This window comes from Leiobunum rupestre, chromosome 5 (assembly GCF_980474605.1).
Source record: "Leiobunum rupestre chromosome 5, qqLeiRupe1.1.hap1, whole genome shotgun sequence".
NCBI lineage: Eukaryota > Metazoa > Arthropoda > Arachnida > Opiliones > Sclerosomatidae > Leiobunum > Leiobunum rupestre.
In genome coordinates this window covers 23,815,233-23,839,374 of record NC_143388.1, presented here as the reverse complement: position 1 = coordinate 23,839,374, position 24,142 = coordinate 23,815,233, and the positions used below count along the sequence as shown (strand labels likewise).

The 24,142-nt window shown below is 40.5% G+C and overlaps 2 protein-coding genes and 1 non-coding gene across 7 annotated transcripts in view; 2 read left to right on the top strand and 1 right to left on the bottom strand.

Annotated features, from left to right (window-relative positions):
* LOC149943868 (band 7 protein AGAP004871-like) overlaps positions 1-4,268 on the top strand; it is an 80,394-nt gene extending 76,126 nt beyond the window's left edge. For all 5 annotated transcript variants that reach the window (XM_090174639.1, XM_090174637.1, XM_090174638.1 and 2 more), the window contains 4 exons: positions 1,946-2,149; positions 2,225-2,280; positions 2,344-2,422; positions 2,496-4,268. In XM_090174639.1, the coding sequence (XP_090030765.1) occupies positions 1,946-2,149; positions 2,225-2,280; positions 2,344-2,422; positions 2,496-2,684 (528 nt within the window). In that variant the 3' untranslated portion in view covers positions 2,685-4,268. The remainder of the gene's footprint in view (positions 1-1,945; positions 2,150-2,224; positions 2,281-2,343; positions 2,423-2,495) is intronic.
* Positions 4,269-5,552: 1,284 nt separating this feature from the next.
* Positions 5,553-23,184, bottom strand: LOC149943866 (uncharacterized). The gene is made up of 56 exons (XM_090174911.1): positions 22,896-23,184; positions 21,247-21,447; positions 20,976-21,183; positions 18,458-18,821; positions 17,911-18,051; positions 17,789-17,848; positions 17,327-17,401; positions 17,189-17,260; positions 17,076-17,132; positions 16,892-16,999; positions 16,775-16,828; positions 16,667-16,720; positions 16,550-16,603; positions 16,446-16,490; positions 16,326-16,379; positions 16,146-16,244; positions 16,035-16,079; positions 15,917-15,970; positions 15,809-15,853; positions 15,636-15,735; positions 15,462-15,568; positions 15,336-15,389; positions 15,176-15,283; positions 15,067-15,111; positions 14,846-14,998; positions 14,735-14,788; positions 14,622-14,675; positions 14,510-14,563; positions 14,297-14,440; positions 14,178-14,231; positions 14,059-14,112; positions 13,940-13,993; positions 13,819-13,872; positions 13,705-13,758; positions 13,582-13,635; positions 13,402-13,509; positions 13,282-13,335; positions 13,108-13,215; positions 12,938-13,045; positions 12,763-12,870; positions 12,635-12,688; positions 12,510-12,563; positions 12,389-12,442; positions 12,226-12,333; positions 12,109-12,162; positions 11,982-12,035; positions 11,859-11,912; positions 11,685-11,792; positions 11,531-11,620; positions 10,901-10,936; positions 10,807-10,824; positions 10,453-10,750; positions 10,102-10,214; positions 8,015-8,083; positions 6,095-6,310; positions 5,553-5,734 (listed from the first exon to the last, which is right to left on the bottom strand). The coding sequence occupies exons 1-56, from the start codon at positions 22,990-22,992 to the stop codon at positions 5,591-5,593; spliced, it is 5,094 nt and encodes a 1,697-aa protein (XP_090031037.1). The 5' UTR covers positions 22,993-23,184; the 3' UTR covers positions 5,553-5,590.
* On the top strand, positions 9,155-9,274 carry LOC149943867 (U8 small nucleolar RNA). The gene has a single exon (XR_016481095.1). It is a non-coding gene; the product is annotated as a U8 small nucleolar RNA (small nucleolar RNA).
* Positions 23,185-24,142: the final 958 nt, after the last annotated feature.

Genomic DNA, 24,142 nt, shown 5'->3' with positions numbered 1-24,142 from the left:
CATTTCCCTGCTGCTTGGTTTTGCGCTTGTTGCAGCCTATTTTCAGGGGCTAGTAGGCCACACTTTGAAGCTCTCTGGCGCTCTTTTAACTCATCGTAGCAAAATGGGAAAAAACAGGTGTACTTCTCAACTCACTCCCTATACAACTCCTTCAAATATTTGCATAACTTTTGAAACACCCTGTATAACGGAATGTAGACGTAACTTTACCCTACACAGTCATCCCTACGCGTTTTTTAGCTCGACATATCTATTTTTCCTATATTGTTTTTCAATCACGCGATTTTCATGTTCGATTGAAAGACTGGGAAATCTACGAAACGGACGGAATCAGATTTGGCACGGAACATAAACGGGAAAAAACCCTCCCCTTTTGAGTGCGTGCTCGTGTAGGCGATTGGTATCTGCTAAGACCTAGATCCTGTCATTAGCGAGAAGGGGGTACTGCAGATCTTAGGATAAAAGGGAGTATATTGTACTAAAAACGCGCTTTGCCAAGAAGCTAGAGCAGCTTGCGCTATTGACTGTTATCCAGCGTTATAGCGAAAGGCAGCTGGTTGAGACGTTAAGGCAAAAAGTCGTCAATCAATCACTTGTTTACTGGCGAAGAAGAATGTTGGCCGACCATTGGGAACACTCACCATTCTCCATTACGAATCCCCGCTTTGCTCTCGGGGACTAAAAATAAAGGCTGTGCGCGCGCTCGGGGAAACAATACGACGTGCTTCGTGTACGTCCTAGGAAAATGGGGAAAGATACCATTATGTTATTTATAAAAGGCTGACATTCCAAATTTATCTCTGGGGCGACAGTGAAGAATCTAGCCCCGACATATTCAGTCACTGTCTCTCTTATTTCAGGTTGTTTTACTCGCCGAGACTCGAAAAATGTTTTATGTTCTCTAAATGTTACATTTCAAAGTGGTATATAAGCTTGGTTCAACATTTGCGGGTTTTGGTTGCGTATGGGGCCACTCTTAGACTTGATGCCAGGAATTGGGTTATATTAATCTTAAACGGGCTCCCACGGTGCGTAACCTTGGAAAAGTGCATTTATTTTGTAAATAAAAACCCACTTTAATCCATACGCAAATAAATCCCAGGTTTGTCATGTACAGTCCCGATCAAAAGGTTCTGGCCGTTTTCTCGTGGCAGCCATTTTATTTCTGTTTTAGGTAGAGAGCCAAATATGGGCTTCTATGAAAGAATACCCTCACGAAAATAATATGCAGTGAAATTTAATGCCCTACCACAATTAGGACATGAGCAAAGCCGGAAATAGCCAAACCCCTCCAAAATGACGTCATGAAACAATAAATATAATTTGTCGTGTCTACACTTGTTCGAAGCGTCATAATATTCGGAAACCAAATCTGGTTTCATTTTTCAAATGGTTGTAAAGTTATTGAAGAAATAGTGATGACGGAAAACATGAAAACTAACCCTTATTTAATTTAAGTGAAACAAAGCCCTTGATCGGGACTTTATAGGAGCAATTAGTCAGTTTCAATAACATTACCGCCATCTATCGTTTCCAAACATTTTGCACTGAATAAGGCAGCGCGTTCTTAAAATTAGTCTCGCCTAAAAGTACCATCTTGGCCAATTTCGATAAAACAAAGTTGATTGTACTTGTGGTTTTTGAAAATACCTTTACATTATTGAACCTGGTGAATTTTTCCTTAAGGCTAGTTTTAATGTTATATAAGGTCAAAAACCCGACGAAGACGAAAGTTGACGCAAAAGTTATCTTTTAGGTCTAACCCAATTTGTCGCGTCGACCCTCGCCCTTTTGAAATCTATCGCTTATTTCTGGCACCTCTTTAAGATCGAGTGACAATGATCTATATAAAGAGTAGCTTGCGCGTCCAGGCTCGGTGTATTAATACTCTTTCCATAGAATTGTAGAAAAGGTTTTATTGAAGTCAACTGTTTCTCGCTTGCAGATTCTTTCCCGCGATTCTGTGACGGTGGCAGTGGACGCCGTGGTCTACTACCGCATAAGCAACGCGACAATCGCCGTCTCGAACGTCGAAGACTACGGACACTCGACCCGATTGCTGGCTGCCACCACGCTCAGGAACGTCCTCGGTACCAAAAACCTCAGCGAAATCCTCAGCGAGCGAGAAATCATCAGCCACATTATGCAAGTAAGTTCACAGACCGCGACAATCAACCATTCGCTAATTATCCTGATTTTTGACACTTATCTCTGTATATTTCAGTCTAGTCTAGACGAAGCGACAGATCCATGGGGTGTCAAAGTAGAACGAGTTGAAATGTAAGCGTAACAGAACTTCAACAGTGCCACTTTAAAAGTTCTTATACCATTTATAAATTACAGGAAAGACGTTCGTTTGCCCGTCCAGTTGCAACGAGCCATGGCCGCCGAAGCTGAAGCAACCAGGGAAGCCAGAGCCAAAGTAAACATATATAATTCTACATATCACCATAGTACCACGAGCTACGGTACTTAACAATGTACATTTTTTGTAGGTGATAGCGGCGGAGGGCGAACAGCGTGCTTCTCGGGCCTTGAAGGAGGCGGCGGACGTGATGGTGGACACACCGGCAGCCTTACAGCTTCGGTACTTGCAGACTCTCAACTCGATCGCGGCTGAGAAGAACTCGACCATCGTGTTCCCGATTCCGATGGAACTTTTCAACGGCTTCATCAAGAAGTGATCGTCAACTTAATCAAACTATCTCTTTCGACCATGCAAAGATATTCCTTCGAAATATGTCTCTCTTACCAACAAACAAAGTACTAGCCACAAACAAACAAGTATTAACAATCACAAAACGTCGTACAATAAATATAATTCACGTGTTGTCGAATTGCTTCGACATCAACCGGACATTTCTACGGGGAAGGGGGAGGGGGGAGAAAGCCGAAGAGCCCGAGTACTTTGATGATCAAGATCTGCTGAACATATGACAGACGAACTTTTAAAAAAATGTTATGAATCGTGTCAAATTTTGAACTGGATAATATTTTTTAAGTTTTCTCTGCAACCAGGATTTTTATTTAAAGTAAAATTATTCGACTATCTAGAAACGAAACATTTCTATAATCGGTTTTTATGGTTTGTCTCTGCTTTTATTTTGACCATTTGTAATTTAAATTTAACTTTCAAATTTACTTGAAAAAATGTCCCCCGAGTGTTTCACAATTTCGATCAGGAAGAATTGGCCCAAATTGAAGCTAAAGTCGTTGTTTTGACCATAAAGCGAGATCATGTTTGAATAATTGAGTGCAATCTCTATGGTAGCAACCAAACTTCCAAAGTGGGAAGAATACAATTGCTTTCAAATGAATGATATATTCCGATCGGTTTCTTTAGCTACGAACGCCATTGATGATTGGATAATGTCAAAATTGCTTCACTTTCGATAAAAATTGTGAAAGTTTATTCGACTTTTTGGTTAGACTTTTTTTAGTTTTTCTAATTTTATACTATTTTAGCGAATTTTAAGGGTGATTACTGATTACGTAGTATAATACTTATTTATGGGAAGTACAAAAAAATGTAATTGATGTGCCTATTTAACGCCTTTAATTTCTAGTTTGTCAGTAGGCTTTGTAGATTGTTACTTTGATAAAAACACGGATGAAGTTATTGAATGGTTTGCATTACATGCACTGGTCTTTCAGCACCCTACCTAAACCAAACTCTAACTTCATTCTAAAGATGTTGTCATATCAATATTATATATTTCTCAGTTTTTAGTTTAAAATTATATCGTTATTAATACGACGAAAGTAGTAGTAGTTGTAGTTGCGTTTCAGAAAAGGATGGTATTTTTAGATGGAAAATGGTTGGATAAAATTACATTCCTTAAAGATGTATGGTTAGATAATAAGCAGTGAACGTTTTCTGTTATTTTATAATTTTCGAGATTGGTTACGTTCTTTAATTTCGATTGACGCTTTAATAGTGCATATTAAAAAACAAATGTAATGCGTTTAATCAAGCCGTCGAGAGCGGGCCCGGGCCCTGGTAAAATAATTATTTCGGGCCCCAAGAGAGCCGTTATTACTGGAAATAACTAACCGTTTACAGCGAGGGACTTGGGAGAAGGGCCCAAATAGCCGGGCCCTAGAGGCTGAATTTGTAACCGGGTTCCCTCTCTCGTCGGGCCTGCGTTTAATGAGTGATTTGTAAGAAGCCGTACTTGAACAAAAGAAAAAACATGTTAGATTTGTTTTATTGTGTATATTTATAACAAAATAAATATTAATTGGTCCAAATAAATATTTAAAAATTGTGTTATGCCGTTTAAAAATAAGGTTTGGCTCTCTTGAAAAGGTGGAAACTACTTGTCTGACCCACGGGAATTTTCTGGCCAATTTCAATCCTTACTTTTGCTGACCAGTCTATGTAAGACTTTGGCAGTACTGTAGCCGCTAGCAGCATGAAGCCGGCGAATAACTAATTGAAATCATGAAAACCGAAGCTTCATATTCTCTGTTATCCTGAATACACCAGCTAATGTACAGCAACAGCACTCGAGGTTGTTGGAAAATATGCAGTTAAAAATGTTGCATAGAAACTCGTTAGCTAGCTCGCTCAACGTCATACAGTTTAGAGTGCTCTTATAAATCCAAGCAGCACGGAAACGCTAATAAAAATTTTTCAAAGGCAAAAATTGCTTTAATGGACTAAAGATAACATAGTTATTTTGTGTATTGCATATCTGCTCCTAGCATAAATGGAAATACATTAAGCTTTTAGCATAGAGAAGCGACCAATCCGAAATTTAATTGGCTTTTGATTTCATTGGACGAAACTTTACGCTGAGCGTTTTACGGGCAGGGGGGGGGGGGAGTCAATTTCTGAATTTTCCCCTTTTAAAGGGAATATAACCTCAGGTATTTGGTGTGGAACACCAACGCTTGCAGCTCTGGCCGCTCTTGCCTTCGGCTTTAAAAATGTTGGGCGCCACTGTACAGGGACATTTGAAAAATTGAAGGGGTCTTCCGTAAAGATTGCTTTGCAGGTTATATTCCCTTTAATGGCGGCAGGCGCTAAAGCGTCTAACCAATGAAAACTGTACGCAAAAAATGCACGACTTTTTACGGGTTGCTGTGTTTGTTGCTCCTAGATGCCAGTGACTATTTCTTTGGATTGCGAAAAGATTTTTTACCGATGAAAATGGCGCCAGGATTTTTAAGGTAGGGCCTTATTTACAAGACGACAAAATGCATTTATAAAGAATAGTATCAAAGTATTATCATTGCAATTGCAAAGACAAAATAGTATGTAACGGAATCTAGCTGTAGTTATGTCCAAATGGCGTATTTCTTCGTCGTGTACTCTGTTTAACTCAAAAATCAAACAAGCTATATGCTGACAGTTTGACAGGAAAATAATACCCTTTAATTAAACAAGTTGTTCAAGGTTTCTTAATTTTGAATTTGCAAGCACGTTTGGGGCTCCTTATTTTAAGTTTTGTAGGCTCCTTCTGTAACCCAATTAGCCTGTAGTTTACGCGGTGTTGGCAAATAACACTTTAAACAAGTTAATTTGTAAATTTTTAATTTATTGGCAGTTTATTGTAAACGTGAGAAGTATACGAGTAGTCGAGAACTAATAGAAACAAACGGGTCCTACGAGGAAGCCAAAGGCTTGATGGTGAAGCCCGTAGTCAGTGGGAAGGAAATCAACCAAAGGCAACTGATTCATTTTCGTCGTTTGCACCTCAAACACTGTTTTGCTGCTTGTTATGCGGGACTGCAACGAAACAGTATTTATAAGCATTAAGCTCGGCCTCGAAAACGTGTAGGAGGAACTTGTAGGAGTCAGTGGCGTAGCTAGCATGGGTGACACCCGGGACGGATATCATGGTGTGCTACTTACTAATCTCTAAGAGTGTAGATTGTAAAGAATAAATCTACAACTCAAGCAGTGGCGTAAGTAGGTTTATTGAAGCCCCATTGGAAAAAGGGAAAGGCTTCCACCCCCTCTAGTAGACACCAAGTCCAATGAACTGCATTGGGATCATTGGCCTAGTTACGCCACTGTCTACAAGTATCCCCTACGCGATTACCAGGAAAAGCTTAACACGTATATCATCCAGAATATATCACTTACTTTACATCCGTCGGTCAGAATTAAAGGTTTCTCAGTGTCTGGCCCAAAGACTTGTCCGTCGGCGCCCATTAACTTGACCGCCGAATTGTGCGTGCCACTTTGCTGGTTGAACCAAGCCGCTGAGTTCATGCAGGTGTACGTGAAATTCTGACTGCCTTCGCTACTCAACAGTCGCAGGAAGGACATTTGAACCTCACCCAGTGATTCATAAGTTATCTGAAAAACATTTATCTACTTTATACCTGATTGAGAACAGTGTGCTGCCCAAATGTACGTTATTAATAGTTAACCAATAATAGCATATAAGTAATATACATAATCACTCATAAGTATGCCTCTGTATAACATTTGTAGAGAAAACAATTCAATGAGACCTTGTTTCACACGGAATATACAATAAGCGAACCCAAAAATTCAAAAAATCGTATAATCCTTGCGGTATATATAGATATAGCTAAGCTATAGATTCCTAAAGCTAGAAACTCGCGTAAAATTCTGCGCGTGCACAAAATCCGCTTCACTAACTTCCATTTCCTAGCAGTAAAGCTGCTGACACGTTTTTCGTCACGGAGTTGGAAGTGACGTAATATTCGTTATATCCCGTGAACAAGGTTTCATCAAGGAGCAACAAACACAACGACAACGCAGCTAGCCTTTAAACACGCTAACACAGTGTTGTGTACAAATTTCATTGAACGAGCCTTTAGGCTGAGCGTTTTACGGAAAGGGGGAAGACAATTTCATAATTTACCCCTTCCGACGGCAGCAGGCGCTAAAGCGTCTAACCAATGAAAACCGTACGCAAGAAAATCTACTACTTTTGACGGGTTGCCTTCTCCTTGTGTGGGGTGTTGTGTTTGTTGCTCCTAGGTTTCATTAAAGAAAATGGTCTTATGGCATACTTATGAATGCCATGTTACATATGTTAATACACATAAGGATGATACGATCGTTCTCCCAACGCAATTATTTAAATGCTTGCCTGTTTCGTCAATGATAACATAAATTAAACCATGACTAAGGACTGACAACACTGCGAATTGTTACTAGTCTGTGGAACGTCCAGGTAACGAGGCCTACAGACCTTTTCTTACGTAGGCCTAGACCCCTAGTGAAAATAGGCATTTCTACGCTTGCTGAACTTGTTTTTTTTTGTAGCTCATTCGTCACGATATACATAGCAGTTCAGTTCAGTTTACGTTTAAAAACAGTGTTCCTCGTCGAATTTACTCGTGTCCAGAGTTTTTCGTAGGGAAACGTCATCGGCAGCAGCAACATCAAAACAAGAATGCCAATGTTACTTTATAGAAAGGCCTATTGAAACGCTTTCAAGAGTAAAGCTTACTTGGGAAAAATATTGCTGAATTATTATAAATGGTCGCTTCATTAATGGAGATAGTTATTTTCGTAATTGACTCTTAGACGCGTTTTGGTTCGAATTTATGGCCTTCAGACTAGCCTGGCAGCTAGGAGCCACAAACACAACACCCCACACAAGGAGAACGCAACCCGTCAAAAGTCATGGATTTTCTTGTGTACGTTTTTCATTGGCTAGACGCTTTAGCGCCTGCTGCCGTCGGAAGGGGAAATTCGGAAATTGTCTCCCCCCCCGCCCGTAAAACGTTCAGCGTAAAGGCTCGTGACGCTCGTTCAATGAAATTCGTACACAACCCTTCGTTAGCGTGTTTAAAGGCCAGCTGCGTTCTCCTTGTGTTTGTTGCTCCTAATCACTAGCTGGCAGTGATTTGGCCCACAAAGAAATAAAGTATATACGACTTTCCTGTTCCGCAACGTATTGGCTCTGCGACAGACTATCATTAGCCGATATCTTTCAGTATCATACTTATTATTATTATATTACTTATGGTAATTGTAATTAAAACTTTCTGGGAAATACACTCTCCTTTCGAGAAATCTTACTTTGAAACCACTTCGGAGACCACTGAACCATTTCTGCTGTTTTTCTTTCCTCCATTGTATGTTTGGCATCTAAAAAAAAACATAAAAATACGTCACAAATGCCGTAATATAAGTTCCACGCTGACATAGAAATATATTTAATGACCAAATATCTGCGTTTTCATTCTCCCAAAATTGAAATTATGACCGCGAATACTTTTCATTTTTGATCTCTTGAGGTATCATTTATATTGGTTATACAGGGTGTTTCAGAAGGTTATGGAAAAATTTTAAGGAGTTGTAGGGTGTGAGTTGAGAAGTATGCTTGTTTTTCCCCATTTTCCTACGATGAGTTAAAAGAGCGCCAGAGAACTTCAAAGTCGGGCCAACTAGCCCGTGGAAGTAGGCTGCAACAAGCGCATAACCAAGCAGCAGGGACTTTAAATACTGTTTAAGTTTACTTTTTTACGCTGGTTACCTCGATTTGTTTACAAAGTCCTTTTTCACCTATCACACGAACCCCGACCTTAATGTTCGCATTTCCCTGCTGCTTGGTTTTGAAACACCCTGCATTATTGACCTCGCTATTGACGCATCCTTTACATTTCTCAACCTAATGGCTGTTGAACAATCAAGGGTCCAAATCTATGGGCCCTCGAGTGCCTATCTATAGACCCCGCATTTATATATTTCGCATTAACGGTTTCGGAGATATCCAATTAGCAAATTGATGGGTTAAAATATAGTAGAGATTCACCTTCTTTCACCAAAGGTAATATTGTAATTACACTACCGCCATCTCTAGATTGATTACTGAACCACCGTTTCCATAATCCGGTAAGCTTTAATAATTATTTTTAGTTTAACAAAGAATCTATAGATGGGGCCACGTTTGCGGCTTCTAACTTTACAATAATAATAATCAGCTAGGCTAATACCCAAGGCACCACCACCTTAAACCCGAGCCATATAAAATATCATACATAAATGTTCTCAAACCTTTCCAGACGAATTTGGAATGAATAGTAACCACAAAGATATGATCAATTTAATAACTGGGAAAATTCACACGAGGTTAATAATTCAATTTTAATTTGTAAGTTTAGAGTATCAAAGCCTGCGCTACCGCGCTTAAATTATCCGATAAACCCCAAATTCATTGTCACAGTATGGGATAATCCTTATCTGTAGATAAGAAATGATGAGTTGGGAAATGATGCTTGCATGATTTAAATCCCACAGTGCTCAAGGACCCGCAACTCCTTGAGCACTAGCTCTGATTCCCATCTATGACCACCCATGTGCGGATGCGACCATAGATGATGCACATTGGTAACGTTGAATAATATTAACTTAAAATACACAGCCGCAATAGGGGAATGTACTCTGGAAGACGTAAGATTTAGGAAACCTGATGTAATTTCTGTAGGGGAGGAGTTAACTATCTTCCGTACGTTAAGCCATTTCAAGAACGACCACACTTTTTCGGTGCACTTCACACTAAAACACCAAGTAGCCACGTTGAGGGGTTTTAATTTAAAGGGACAGAGTATCATTCAAATTTCATGAGCTAGAACAACTCAGAATTAGCTATAACACTTATTTATGTAATCTTTCTCGAATGACCACACCACCTTAAAATCTGCACGTAGCGATGTCTGGATATTTGTATTATTACTTGAAAGCCAAGATCACACTATCAATTTAAACCATTTTTCATGATCAATTTCTCTAAATTTGATTGGTCAAAACTAACATCCAAAACGAATGAAACTGTGATTCATGGTCTAGTGTGACCGTGATTCAAGTCAAAATAAATGAGTGTTACGAGGACTATAAATAATGAAGCTTAAAATCCTGTTCGTCTTAATTATCCCCGAGATCTTACGATAGCAACATATCTGTATATTCATCCCAAATTAAAGGTTTTGATTCCTGCTTAAACGAACACAGCCTTGTTTGATTTTCCGTAATTTGCCGCACTAATTTCCAGGTTTGGATTGATTAGATCTGCTATCACGAGGAGAGGCCACTTGAAATTCGGGATTAATTTTACAGAAGATCTTAAGATCTTTAAGTTTATCTTCATAAAAAACCCTTTTACTTACAATTGAAGTTTCCTTATCGGGTTGAATGCATGTTTTTCCTTGGCCCGTCATGTTGCAAAACACTTCTATGGCATCGTCGATTGCACCGAGGTTAGGGTCTATCCAGTACATTCCTAATTTACGCATTTCGAGTTAATCACCTCGTTGAATGTCAAACGACAATCAGTAGCGGACTGTGACCAAACATTTTGGTTGTCATCAGACCAAAGGACCAACCCAGAAGTATAAGGCTATTTATTAGTTTGAATAATGTCTAATTTTTACGAGGCCCACTTCAGAAGAAGCTATCGGGCAAGGCCACCCTATGTACAGTCCGCCACTGAGGACAATCAGTATTTATTTCTTCCTTACCATCTTGAAAGTCAGGATGGCCAAAGTAGAGGTCACGGCATGTCCTAGCGGGGTTTTCCTTGGTACCCAAGGGTTTTTTCATGACGTCAATTTGTTTCCTTATGACGTAAATATTGGCGTACATATTGACAAGTTTATCCTTAATTACATCACCCTGGTCCTTGTTTGTCGCGTCTTCGGTCTCTTTCTTTGGAACTTTGTCTTCGGGCTCTGATACATCTCTTTTGTACCTAGACAATGCGGAGTCCCTTTGGAAAAGTATTTCTGGTGGTATTTGAGGACCCTCTCCGGGTGGTCCCTGGACATTACATAAGTTTTAGCAAATTGTAGTACAGGTTAATTATATATTATTACCGGAGGTCCTGGTAGGCCCTGAAACAAGTACATTTTGAGTATTCAAATAAATATAATTGCCTTTTAATTATATTTTTCCAAATTGTTCACTTACTGGAGGTCCATTGTCTCCTTTAGGTCCAGTAGATCCCTATGGCACATAATTATTAGTTTAAAGTTCTATTACAACCGAGGTTAAGCAAATCCACGTAGAAAACTTGGGATTTTCTCCTTTAGGAAATGAAAACGCGTCTTCTTGTTATTATCTGACATCATGTTTGGCGAAATTTATTTCCCATTACGTCACTGATAACTTGGTCTGCATGCGTTTCTGATAACTTTTCATTAACGACGACCTTAAAATTGACGTAAATGTTTTTGGTCCAATTATAGTCTTTGTTAATTGGACCGAAAATAGGTTATTTTTCTAAAAAATTATGTTCGTGAGAGAAAATTACTTAACTTGTGAAGTCGTGATTACTTGCTTAGGTATTTATCCGTTACCTATACGGTAGTTGACCTACCCTAATTGTTTTTTTTTCTCTGATCTAACGGGATAATTAAAGGGGATTTTCAGAATTATTTTTACAGAACAGCTTGTCGAAACGCCTGCAAGACATTGTGGAAGCCTCAACTTTTCTTTCATAACGTGGAGTTCTTAACCTCGCGAATGAATTTTCGCTACCACTCCTTTTATCATGATAGTGGTAGAAAATATTATCATAATGTTAATACGAAAATGTACTTGAGCCCCTTTGGGTCCCGTGGGTCCTTCAAATCCACTTTCTCCTACCGTACCATCATTACCCTTTTGTCCTTCAGGACCAATTGGACCCTTTAAAAAGTGCATACGTTGAGTTACGTTGATGGTAGACTTACTATTAGATAGCGTTGATTACTATGTTTCCTTTATCGCCGATGGGTCCTGGCTCACCCCTGTCCCCCTTTTCACCTTTCTCGCCGGGATCCCCTTTACGTCCAGCCCTGCCAATTAGTCCTCGATGACCCTGTACCCTTTATTATTAGCACGGTCGTATTTCTTTACAAAATGTCATTGTAAAATATAAATGTACCTTTATTCCGCGTTTTCCCAAGTCACCTTTAACCCCTTTAGGACCAACTGTACCCTGATGATTGGATTTATGGAATGTTAATTTAAATTTTTAGATAAATATTACGGTACTAATACATCTTACAATTGCCCCCGGTTGACCTGGTGGCCCTTGGGATCCTGGTGGTCCTACGTCTCCCTATCCCAAATTTCGTTAAAATCGGCAAAGACTAAATACTAAGGATAAATTTTAGGTACGTTAGTTAACTTACCGCAGGCCCTGGTAAGCCTCGTAGACCTTGGGTTCCTTGTGTTCCCGGTAATCCCTAGAATATTAATATTAATATTAATTATGTCAAAGCGGGTAAATAACTTCAGAATTAACTTACGCTTGGTCCGACTGGTCCTTGTTCACCTGTCATGCCAGCAATGCCTTTGTCTCCTTTCTCACCAGAGAGACCAGTATCTCCTTGCAGACCAGCCGGTCCTGTTGCTCCCTGTTTCAAGAGAAATGCTATATCTCTGGACATTATTATAACAGTTTGGTCTTACTGGTTTTCCCGGTGCGCCATTGATGCCCATTTTGCCTCTCTCTCCCGATGGTCCCTATTCAATGAAATTTTATTAATTTTAAACAATAAATTTGCTAAGTGCTTTTATATTTATAACAAACCGGAGGTCCCTGATCCCCTGGTTTACCATCTTCACCGCTCACTCCTTGTTCACCCTGTCACAAATTATATAACTCTTTTATTTTTTTATTTTTTTTATTAAATGCTTACAAATATAAATACTTACTTTAATACCGGGTGGACCAGCTTCTCCAGTGGCCCCTGGAAACCCTGGTACACCCTAAGATTGTTATCAATGCAAATCAGATTTAATTTGATGAGTCGCTTTAATTTAAAAGAATTTCGAGTAATTACCGGTGATCCTTTACTGCCTTCTATTCCTGGGGGACCCCTAGGACCTTGTGACCCTGGAATTCCTGAGCTCCCATCCTCGCCCTTTGGACCTTGGGGTCCTCTTACACCCTAGATGTAAACCGTGATTAGATGGTAATAAAACTATAATAATAATAAAAGTATTCGTCATATATACTGGTTCTCCTTCTTTGCCCATTCCCCCAGGTGACCCTGGTTGCCCTGATTCTCCTTTTTGACCTTGTTTTCCTTCGGCACCTGCTGGACCTGGACCACCTTCCCCTCCCTGTTCAAATTGAAAACATAGTAATCAAATTCCACAGACAAATATTTATTTATGAAAATTACTTTGGTTCCCGGGGGCCCTGGTTCTCCGTGTACACCTGGCTGTCCTTGAGACCCTCTTTTACCGGGGTCTCCTCTGTCGCCCTTAATACCCGCAATCCCTGGAAGTCCCTAATAAATGTAAATAAAATTAATTTGTTTTGAGCTTTTTTAAAGTTCAGAATGTGTTTGTTATACTTGAGTTCCCGGTGATCCTTGCGGACCTGGTGGTCCTGTGGGTCCTTCTTCACCCTAGATTTATCAGAACGTTAGGCAATTTGTCTAATCATGTCATTCATATTTAAATCTTCAACATACCTTAGAACCTCTTGGGCCTTGAGGCCCGATTGAGCCTCGTTCGCCTTCGGGACCTGCTGCCCCTGGTTCACCCCTGATACCTTGAATTCCAGGAGGTCCTGCCGGCCCCTGGTTTTTTCAAAGTTCAATCGTGTCATATGTTAAGGTGGATATGAGGTACCATATTTATTCGTTTCTTACAGAGTCTCCTTTTAGACCCTTCGACCCTTTCATTCCAGGTAATCCAACTTCGCCCTTAATGGTAAATCGTATTAATGGTTAATGATATTCGAATTACCATAAAAGGTAAGAGAATAATTTTACTTTGTCTCCGTCTTCTCCCGGCGTTCCTGCAGGCCCTGGTGGTCCAGGGAGGCCCTAATTGATGCCAAACGTTGGTAAAACTTAAGATTTCCATAAACCATGGAGGGTACTTACTCTTGGCCCAACTGTTCCGTCTCGTCCTACGAGCCCCGGAAGGCCACTATCACCCTAGAATTGACGTAAATTTGAAGAAGAATTCAAATAAATCAATTTAATTTATTTCTAGAATCCTTACTTTGTCCCCTTTGGGCCCTGAAGGGCCAGGTGGGCCAGGAAATCCAACTTGACCCTACAAATATGCACGTCTAAGGAGCCGTTTTAAATGTAACCTAAATTGGATACCATTTACTTTACTTTTTCCCCAGGTGGGCCCGCAATTCCTGGCATCCCCATAGCTCCCTTTTCTCCCTAGAGTCCAAATATTTACATTCGTTTTAACACTACCATTTAAAATAATCTTACAGTGAACTTACAATGAGGCCCGCAGCCCCAGGAGGGCCTATGTCACCTTTGGTCCCCGGTATTCCCTACGGTATTTAGCTATTAGTTACTTTGATAAAACGTGTATTCCGGTGGGGTTTCCTTTATTTACCGAAGGGCCAGGAAGACCCCTGTCTCCTGGAAAACCAGCTGTACCAGGTGGGCCCAACTTTCCAGGATCCCCTTGCGTTCCTGGTATTCCAGGGGGTCCTTCTTTACCCGCGGGCCCGGATGGGCCAGTTTCACCAGGTGCCCCCTAATTTGAATGAAATTAACGTAGGCGATATAATTAAAAAGAATTGGGTGGTATTAGTTGATATCTTACTGGGGGTCCCGGTTCCCCGTTGCCTCCCGTTGGTCCTGGTTCGCCAATTGGACCCTGGGAAAACGTTATGGTTAAAATTTCTATAAATTGCTCTATATATTGGGCGGTCAACCTGCGGTCCGATTGTTCCCGGCGGCCCTGATGATCCTGTGGGGCCCGCTTCACCCTATTTTTGGTCATTTGCATTAATTTTCAATTTGAATATCCGTAGGTTAATATTCTTACTGGTGGTCCCCTTTCTCCTGGTTGCCCCGGTAGACCATCTTTGCCTCTAGCACCCTAAAATAATTTTGGTAACTTTCACTTTTTTTCCTCGTACTAATTTCACTCAATTACCATTGGACCCGGTGGTCCTGGATATCCTCTTGGTCCGTCACTGCCTTGCAAACCTCTTTCGCCAGCGGTCCCAGGTGGCCCTGGTTCGCCCGGACTGCCCTTGTCTCCGTGCTGACCTCTTTTACCTCGTAATCCCCGACTACCTCGGTTCCCCTGTACATTAATTGATTAATTAATTAATTGCAATTTCCCACTTACAAAACTCTGACTGAAATCATTACCGGTTCACCCTGTTGTCCTCTTTCACCTTGCAATCCAGAGTGGCCCTTAAAAATATTGATTTTCACTACGGATACTTTTATTTCTGTTAAATTGGCTAAAGACCCTTACCCTGTCTCCGTTGTCGCCCTTATCGCCTTGTTTTCCATAAAATCCTTTTTCGCCCTTTTGTCCTGTTGCTCCCGGATAACCAGGAAACCCCGGAATCCCTATTTTACCCTGTATTTGGATATTAGAATTAGGAACAACACTTTGTTTGTAGTACAATTACTTTCTCTCCAGGGTGACCAGGCGGTCCAGCTTCCCCCCTAGGACCTTCGGAACCCTGAAACAAAATCAAATCTTGTCTTTGTCAGAATAGTTTTATTTTATTCTAATTTCCGTAGTTAGGACTTACTTTTGGTCCTTCGGGACCTTCAAGCCCTGGAGTTCCTTCCGGACCAGTAGGGCCAGTGTCCCCTTTCGCTCCGTGATCACCCTTCATTCCTTCATTTCCCTGAGATCCTGAATTAAAAATTAAATTACATTCGAAGTTCAAAATCATTATATTTCTTAATTGTGTTTAACACACCTTTGTCACCCTTTTCACCAGCAACCCCTCTTGGGCCCTGATCGCCCTTTGAACCTCTTTGTCCCGGAAAACCCATCGTGCCTTGGTTTCCTTGCGAACCCTGATTGGAGAATAAATTTTAAGCTATTTAGTTCAGTTTTCCCGAAGCTATTTCAAAAAATTAATTAGCGTACGGGATCTCCTTTAGCACCTGGAATTCCCTGATTTCCAGGATGACCCTGTTTGGTGAATATCGTGTGAAACGTTTATAGTATAACATATTATTTAAAAGTTGACCATACTGGAAGTCCATCGGCACCAGGCAGGCCAGGAAGACCTGGTTTTCCACGGGGGCCCTACAAAAGCACGCGATTATTTCAAGTTTCATAAAAGAATCCCTATATATCGTAGAGATCATACGGGTTGTCCTTGGGGACCCAAGGGTCCCTGTGGTCCTGGGGATCCCTGTAAAATTCGATAAGTTAGAGAATAGGGTAACTTTACGTCAGCAATTTATCACGGTGCTCTTACCACTGGTCCAATGGGACCAGATTGCCCCGGTTGTCCTGGTTGTCCCGGTGATCCTTCTTTGCCCTTAGGTCCTGTGGGGCCCTCGGAGCCTGGTATTCCCTGCCGTAATTAAGTCCTTTGTATCGCGCGAAATACTTGTAAGCAATACATTCGAAAATACGCCAATGAGCGCCAGCTTACGGGAGGTCCTGCTACTCCTGGAAATCCTCTTGGACCTTGAAACCCTCGTGGACCCTGTGATAAGTAAACGAGTTTGGTTAGAAGTTACCTTTCGTTCCGCTTTGTGGATTTATAACTCACCATTTCACCTGGTAAACCTTGTAAACCTGGATGACCATCATCGCCCTAAATTGGTTTTCTCTGAGTAATTGTCCATTAACATAATTACTTTAATGAGATCTTACCGGCGGACCTTCATGACCTTGGGTTCCTACTTCCCCTGGTGACCCTGTATATCCCTACAAAAATCACGTAAATGAGATTTAAAGGAAAGAGCAAAAGACATCGTTCAAGTGTCATACCCTTTCTCCTTTTTCTCCTGGTAAACCTAAAAGGCCCGGCAGCCCAACTTCACCCTAAACGAAAGCTATTTTAATACTGCTTTTATAACCACTATTGGGACACCTGACCTTTAGCCCCTGCGGACCGGTTGGTCCCCTTTCACCGTCCTTTCCTGATTTTCCCTATACAAAAAGACGAGTAAATACCGAGGTACTTAATATGTAGTTTGAATATTTGATACTAACCCTTCTTCCTGATCTGCCTGGTAAACCCATTGACCCTCGCTGTCCCCTTTGTCCTTCGTGTCCCGACTCACCACCTTCGCCTTTGGAACCAGCAGGACCTACAGGACCCTATCAAATTTTCAAAATAAGTTTTCGTATTAAAGAAAAGTTAAGTGAATTTCGACTATGGTACTTTTCATCTTACCAATGGTCCCGGAAGCCCCGTTAGGCCCATTGGACCAGGGGGACCTCTCATTGAATACTAAAGTAAACATTCGTAAATGGACTATGCCGTTGGCAATAAAGTAATATCATTACCATATGTTGACTTAGCATTTGTCTCAGGGCTTCGTTCGTATCGGGTCCTTTGGTTTCCCCTTGAGGCGTGATCTTGAAAATGACAATAAATGCATCAATCAAGGTTATTCGATAGAAGCATGGTGGTCAGATCCTTACCGGAATCATGAATATATGTCCAGGAGGTCCGGAGATTCCATCCGTACCGGACAAACCATCTCTGCCAGAGTCACCCTGAAATTTATATCGTATTATGTGGAAAGTAATGGTTTAATTCTTAATACCTTATATTATTTCTAACATAATACTATCTATTCTCCGAATGGTAAGTTTTTAATGACAATTATGTCTCTAATAAATCCTTACTTGGTCAAGGAATGACCAATCTCCGCGAGCTATTATTAGTATTTAAAACTGACAGGACCAGAAAATCGTCTCCTGCAGCCATTTTATAGAAAACGTTTGATGTTGAAAAATATTTAATCTTATATACACTCTCACTTTTCTGAAAGTAAATATTTTCCCATTCGTAGTAATTTTTAAGTAAGTTTCACAGTCATACTTATGTGGTTATTATGTTACTTATGCTTTTACGTTACTTATATTCATTTACATGCATACCTTATCTCCTTTGGGTCCCATAGGACCGGGTGGTCCCGTGTAGCCTCTTGGACCGTTACCCTAATAATGCAAAATTGAAACATTAACTAATAAATAAATGATATTTTTCTGATGATACGCACAGATGGGTATCCAGACGGTCGGTACTCCGGCCCCGGGTAACCCGGTGAGGGATATTCTGGTCCCGGGTAATTGCCATTTTCCGTCGGGTATCCGTTGTAGCCGTTGTCAGGGGCGTTATGGTCCCCCGATGATTCATATTCCTATTTTCAAAGACACTTGGTAAGTTCGATGTATCACGTTCTATTAAGGTTTGGTAAGAGTGGCTAAAGTTTTTGGTCTAGCTATAGAATCTTATGATACAGATTTGTAAGAATGGCTTAATTTGTTGGTCTATGTACCTGAATCTAACTTTCTGGTTTTGTAAGAGTGGCTTAAGTTGTTAGTCTAGGTATAGAATCTTACGATACAGATTTCTACGAATGGCTTAAGTTGTTGGTCTATGCACCTGAATCTAACTTTCAGGTTTTGTAAGGGTGGCTTAATTTATTTGTCTAGGTATAGAATCTTACGTTAATGTCTTGTAAGAGTAGCGTAAGTTGGTTGTTCTATGTAAGGAATCTGATCTTTAAGTTTTGTAGGGTGGCTTAAGTTGCTATAGAATCTTACGTTAAAGTTGTAGGTGTCATTCCCGTATCGCTCTGCCGTGTTGGCGTCCGCATCCGGGTATCCGTTGGGCTTAGACTCGGGGTAGCTGGTTCGGGTGTCGATACTGTACGGGAAAGGGGTGTCGCAATTGGGCATGTAGTCCGAACAGAGCTCGTAAGCCGCTTCCGGGCTGGGGATGATCTGCAAGAGTTGAATGTCGCCTTCGAAAATGGGCTCGTCCGATAAATGCTGTCCCACGAAAGTCAGCCCCGTCGCTTCGACTGACTCGTCTTCGCTTCGCAGAAGAGGCGCCGTACCCCTCTCGACGCATTCGCTCAAGAAGGTCACGGAGTCGCCCTTGACGCTGAATGCTATTCGGTGCCACCTATCGAACATATGTTTCGGTTATATCTCATCAAGGTCCCAAAATGTAAACACGTATCTTCGCAGGCAGTAAGCGAATTCAAATGTGTACAATAACGACGAAAATTAGCAAAAGGTAGATTTTTAGAGCTATTTCGAAATGAAAGCTTAGGTCAGCACAGAGCCCCTATAGTGTCTTAATATGCCCAAGGTGATACAACCAAGGACGATGATATATTCATCATTTCGGTTGCAGGTCCAAGTTGGAGCTGGGCGAGAATGTCAGTGCGTCAGAATTTATAGCCCGATGTACCTAGTAACAGAGACCATACCACCGGAGGTCTATCATCATAGTGCCCTACGGCAGCGTCCACAAGCCTGGACAGGTGACAAATCCAGCATGGGTAGTAGTTATTACTACTGATGGTCGCACCTTTGACGCGAGCCACTCAACCCAGCAGAAGGAGCAGCAATGGGGGTTCCAATCCCCACTTCGCACACAGCATTGGGATTTAGAATGGATGCTGTAGCAACTCCAGCTGACACCCTACCTACACAGGTAAGGAGTCAAACCCTGGAGAGAGCTCCTAAAGGGGAACGACGGGCACACAGCGGTCCACATAACCCGGCACAGCTGGCACCGTAGATCCCGGTGTGCTCCAAAAGGCTGGGAAACAGGCCCACCGTGCCCTCGTACGCAGGTCCGCCGCCCCACAGCAGGCTACCCAATCCGCCGAGGCGGCCAGTTTGCACGGACCCTCTCCGTTAGCCTGAGCCGAAGCTCAGTATCCAGCCCAAACCTGACCAAAGTTGGAGGTGAAGATAGGACCATTTGATCAGAACTAACATCTCCCACTGCGCCACCACCCTTATAAGTTACAAGAGCCGGACCACGACTCCCCGGTAAAGCCACCTGTTATTGCACACTCGAACCCATTTAGGGCCGGGCGAGAATGTCAATGTCGAAAAAGGCTTGGTCAGAAAAATACCATTAAGGAAATAGGACATGTCTTACATTTAAAGAAAGTGTCGGCTTGATGTGTCACTAGCGTCTAAATCAAAACAAGATGCTTACGCTACATTTTGACCCAAAAGGCGGGACATAAAAGTACCCCTCGCGTTAATTTGCTGGTTTGTCAATTTGACGATAACTTAAACAATAGTAATTTTTTACAATATATTTTATATGGGATATATAATTTAGGTTAAAGCCCACTAAGTAGCAGAATTTATAGCCCGGTGTACCGGTAAGATTAAAACCACACCACCAGAGGTCTATCATCGTAATGCCCTACGCCAGCGTACACAAGCCCGGACAGGTGACAAATCTAGCATGGGTAATAGAGTATAAGTTGTCTAATTATAATACTCTACAATGGTTCTCTAGCGAAGTTATCGTTTCGCTATTTTGAATCTAGCTTAACTTCCTTTGCCATAAATAGATGGCACCACGATCTCCAGTGAAGTCGTTTGTTCGAAGAATCGGATTGATTCATTGTCATCTCTAATAACAAGGGCATTATCATATACAGGTGGCAATAATACATAATAATAATTAGCTAGGCTAATACCCAAAGCACCACCGTAGGCCTAAGTCATCGAGGGACTTTTAAAGCCGACTGTTATTTTAAGCAAAAGTGACATAATTACCAAAAGTGTGACAATCCCTGTACTTTCGTATGCTTAAGGTTTAATGAATGCTCGACTCGAGATCAACCACATAAAAGACTATTTATTTCTGGATATTTTTTAGTCTATGGTATTATATCGTAGGCAGAAGGCGTTAGCATCTCCACAGAACGACGAAAAATAAAAAATACAATAACTTTGACCAGTGCTACTTAGTTCCTCCGTTCCTCACTACGAGGCGTTATTTGTTGGTTTTAACTTCCTTCCCTCCCCAAGGCATACTTTCCCTTCTCCCCTCCCAACTTGTATTTCGTTCGTAACATTCATTACGAAATAGGTCCGATTGACACACTTTTGTTAATTATGTCACTTTTGCTTTAAGTAATTACTTTACTTATGGTAACGTTAGTATATGATTTGAAAGATCATCGGTTACCTGTGAAGGTACATATTTCAAGCGAATAAAATTAGCAGAATAGAAAGAGAAAAACTTCTCCCGTAATTAACATATTATTATTATTATACATAAATTGACTTATGGACTTACTTTCCATCGTTGAGTTTGGCGTCAAAATGAGCGTACGTCAGAGCGGGAGAACCTTTGCTGGATTTGCAAGCGAAGGTGACGTTATTACCAATCTTAACCGACAGCTGTTCCTGACCCGAGTCGTCGAAAAGGGAGAATAAGTAGCCCACGCTATTCTGATCAGGTCTAATCGTCGAGACGATCGAATAGTCCCTGGGGAATTGTCCTTCTGTAGAAGACAATATTGTCGGTTATAGTATTTGAAGGAACTGTTTCGACGTTTGCGTCTAACCGGGGAATATTTGCAAAGCTGAGACGGAGAGCACGGCTCTTTGGGTGACGCGGTAGGCTACATCCGGTGACCAGAAGATGGAGGGAATGTCTTCTTCACCCGTCAGCGGCGTCGTCGGACGCTTCTCGCAGAAACCAGTCACTTGACTCGTCCCCAGAGGCAACTGGCTCACGTCCACCGATCGCAAGAGATCACAGGAACCTATAACCAAACCGTGGTTTAAAGTCGTACAGCTGTACCAGGGCCCTGAACCTGATGGGGTACGGTGGGCCGGTCCTAATGGAAAGTGCCCTTACCCTCTTTGATTTGAAAATTAGTTTTAGCCTAACTTAAAAAAAAGAAGCTCACGTTAGCATTCTTGCACCCGGCCCTCCAATTCAGTCGTATTATCACAAGCACCCTTACTTGGGTAGCCGGTTTTGGTTTATAATTCACTTTTTCTTATCGATAGATAGGTATATATAGAATTACTTCAGATCAAACCTTCAACGTAAAAACCCGGGCCCTATGACACTTAAATCGAATTCGTTACGTTTTCTTCAAACTGGTTTCCGAACCCAACCCCTAAATCTCGTCTTCGAACCTTTAAACAATTTCTGTAATATATATATTCAAAATTTATATGGATCTTTTTAAATCAATTTTTCGAACTTATATGAATAACCTCAAACCGGTGCTTTGAACTTATATGAATTACCTCAAACCGGGTTTTTTAACTTATATGAATCACATCAAACCGGTTTTTGGAACTTATATGAATCACCTCAAACCGGTTTTTTGACCTTTTATTAATCTACTTGAAACGGTTTTTCGACCTTTTATGAATCGACTCAAACCGGTTTTTTGACCTTTTATTAATCGACTTAAAAAGGTTTTTTTTACCTTTAGTGAATCGACTTAAAACTGTTTTTCGACCTTTTATGAATCAACTTAAAACGGTTTTACGACCTTTTATTAATCGACTTAAAAAGGTTTTTTGACCTTTAATGAATCGACTTAAAACGGTTTTTCGACCTTTTATTAATCGACTTAAAAAGGTTTTTTGACCTTTAATGAATCGACTTAAAACGGTTTTTCGACTTTTTATGAATTAACTTAAACCGGTTTTTCGACTTTTTATGAATCAACTTAAAACGGTTTTTCGACTTTTTATGAATCAACTTAAAACGGTTTTTCGACCTTTAATGAATCGACTTATAACGGTTTTTCGACCTTTTATTAATCGACTTAAAAAGGTTTTTTGACCTTTAATGGATCGACTTAAAACCATTTTTCGACTTTTTATGAATCAACTTAAAACCATTTTTCGACTTTTTATAAATCAACTTAAAACGGGTTTTCGACTTGTTATTAATCAACTTAAAACGGTTTTTCTACCTTTTATGAATCGATTTAAAACAGTTTTTTGACCTTTTATCCATGCTCTCAACCGGTTTTTCTGACTTTTATGTTTGCATTAAAATCATGTTTTCGTACTAATTTAAAACCCAATTTTTCGTACTTACATTCAACCTGTCAAATCCTTGTTTTTCGATTTAATTCTTACCTACTCATTAATCTGTCATACATAAATTTAGTGGGATGGTTGAAATCTTGTATTTTAATGAAATGAACCGTTCTAAACATTGTTTGAATATTCTATAGCTTACCTGAAGGAAATTGGGATTGCACAAAATCCAAAAGTAACAGCAGCGAGACACTTAAAACTGGTACATCCAAACTGCACAATAATCCCTTGGACTTCATAATGAGCAGTCCTATTTCACCGTCTTTCGTCGTAAAACATTATTAATCGATTAATTAATTACTATTTTGATGGGTGGTCCCGAAATCGGCGTTCTAGCGACCGTAGTTACGTACAAGGGTTTAGTCAGTTAATTTCATTCCATTTTTGAGGGTACGCCAGTGATTGCAGGATATGAAGAAGGCGAAAGAGACCTTCACGGACATCAAGCGAATATTTCAAAGAAAGATTCTACATTTTTTGTAGCTGTTAGTATGCGTGACCCGAGGTTGATATCCTAGCCAGATGGAAAACGTCATACCGAATCTGAGATGGTAAAAAAATGTGAAAGCGTAATGTAGGGGGTTTAGACGTTTGCTAACAGATTTTTTTGCGCTTAATTTTCAACTGGGGGCCTCTTAGGACCCGTGAAAATTTTGATTGCACTCATATGTGGAAAGTTATTTTTTCAGTTAATAGCCTTGGATGTCTTATGATAATCGGTTGTTTTGACTGTCCTTTATTGGCTGAAGGAACGAACCAAATATGGTATGACTATAACATTTTGTTTGTTTAAGAATTAAGCTATTAGGGTTTTTGAGGTCCCTGTTTAAAGGACCACTTTCCAGAGGGTTAACTTTCGTTTTCAATAACTATTGATAATTTTGGGAATACCGGGAACGTAGTAAGGTTTCTAAGAACGTTGAATCAAGGTAATGCCGAGTTCATGCTCAGAATGGAGGTTTGTATAACTAGAATGGTTTTGTTATTGAATGGACAAGGTCTAAATCTCTTGGTAAATATTTTAAAAAATACTTTTCTTTAACCTTATTATTATTTCTTATCGTCTTTATATTAAATCAGTGGTGGACAGTTATTTTATATAAATGGTGGGTCAAATTCAGAATCTAAAACAATCGAGTAGCCCACAAAATTAAAGTCTGGATAATTATTTACAAATAAATACTTTTGAGTGGAAGTAGAATTCGAGATTAACGAAATATAATTGAAGACTATACTAAAACAAACGACCAAGAATGTATTTATTTAAACTCAGGGAGAATGAATATGTCGAGATTATTTTTAGCGTTTCTCCAATTCCACCCGTTGGGGCCCCCGGTATGCTGCTCCTCTTTAATAAAATCAAATAATACTGCAATCTCATTGGTTCTT

Coding starts and splice junctions, on each gene's coding strand:
- LOC149943866 (XM_090174911.1), bottom strand. CDS start 22,992: ATGAAGTCCAAGGGATTATTGTGCAGTTTGGATGTACCAGTTTTAAGT. Junction 21,448..22,895: donor GCAATCCCAATTTCCTTCAG/GTAAGCTATAGA, acceptor GTTTGGTTATAG/GTTCCTGTGATCTCTTGCGA. Junction 11,793..11,858: donor TGGGAAAACGCGGAATAAAG/GTACATTTATAT, acceptor TAAAGGGTACAG/GGTCATCGAGGACTAATTGG.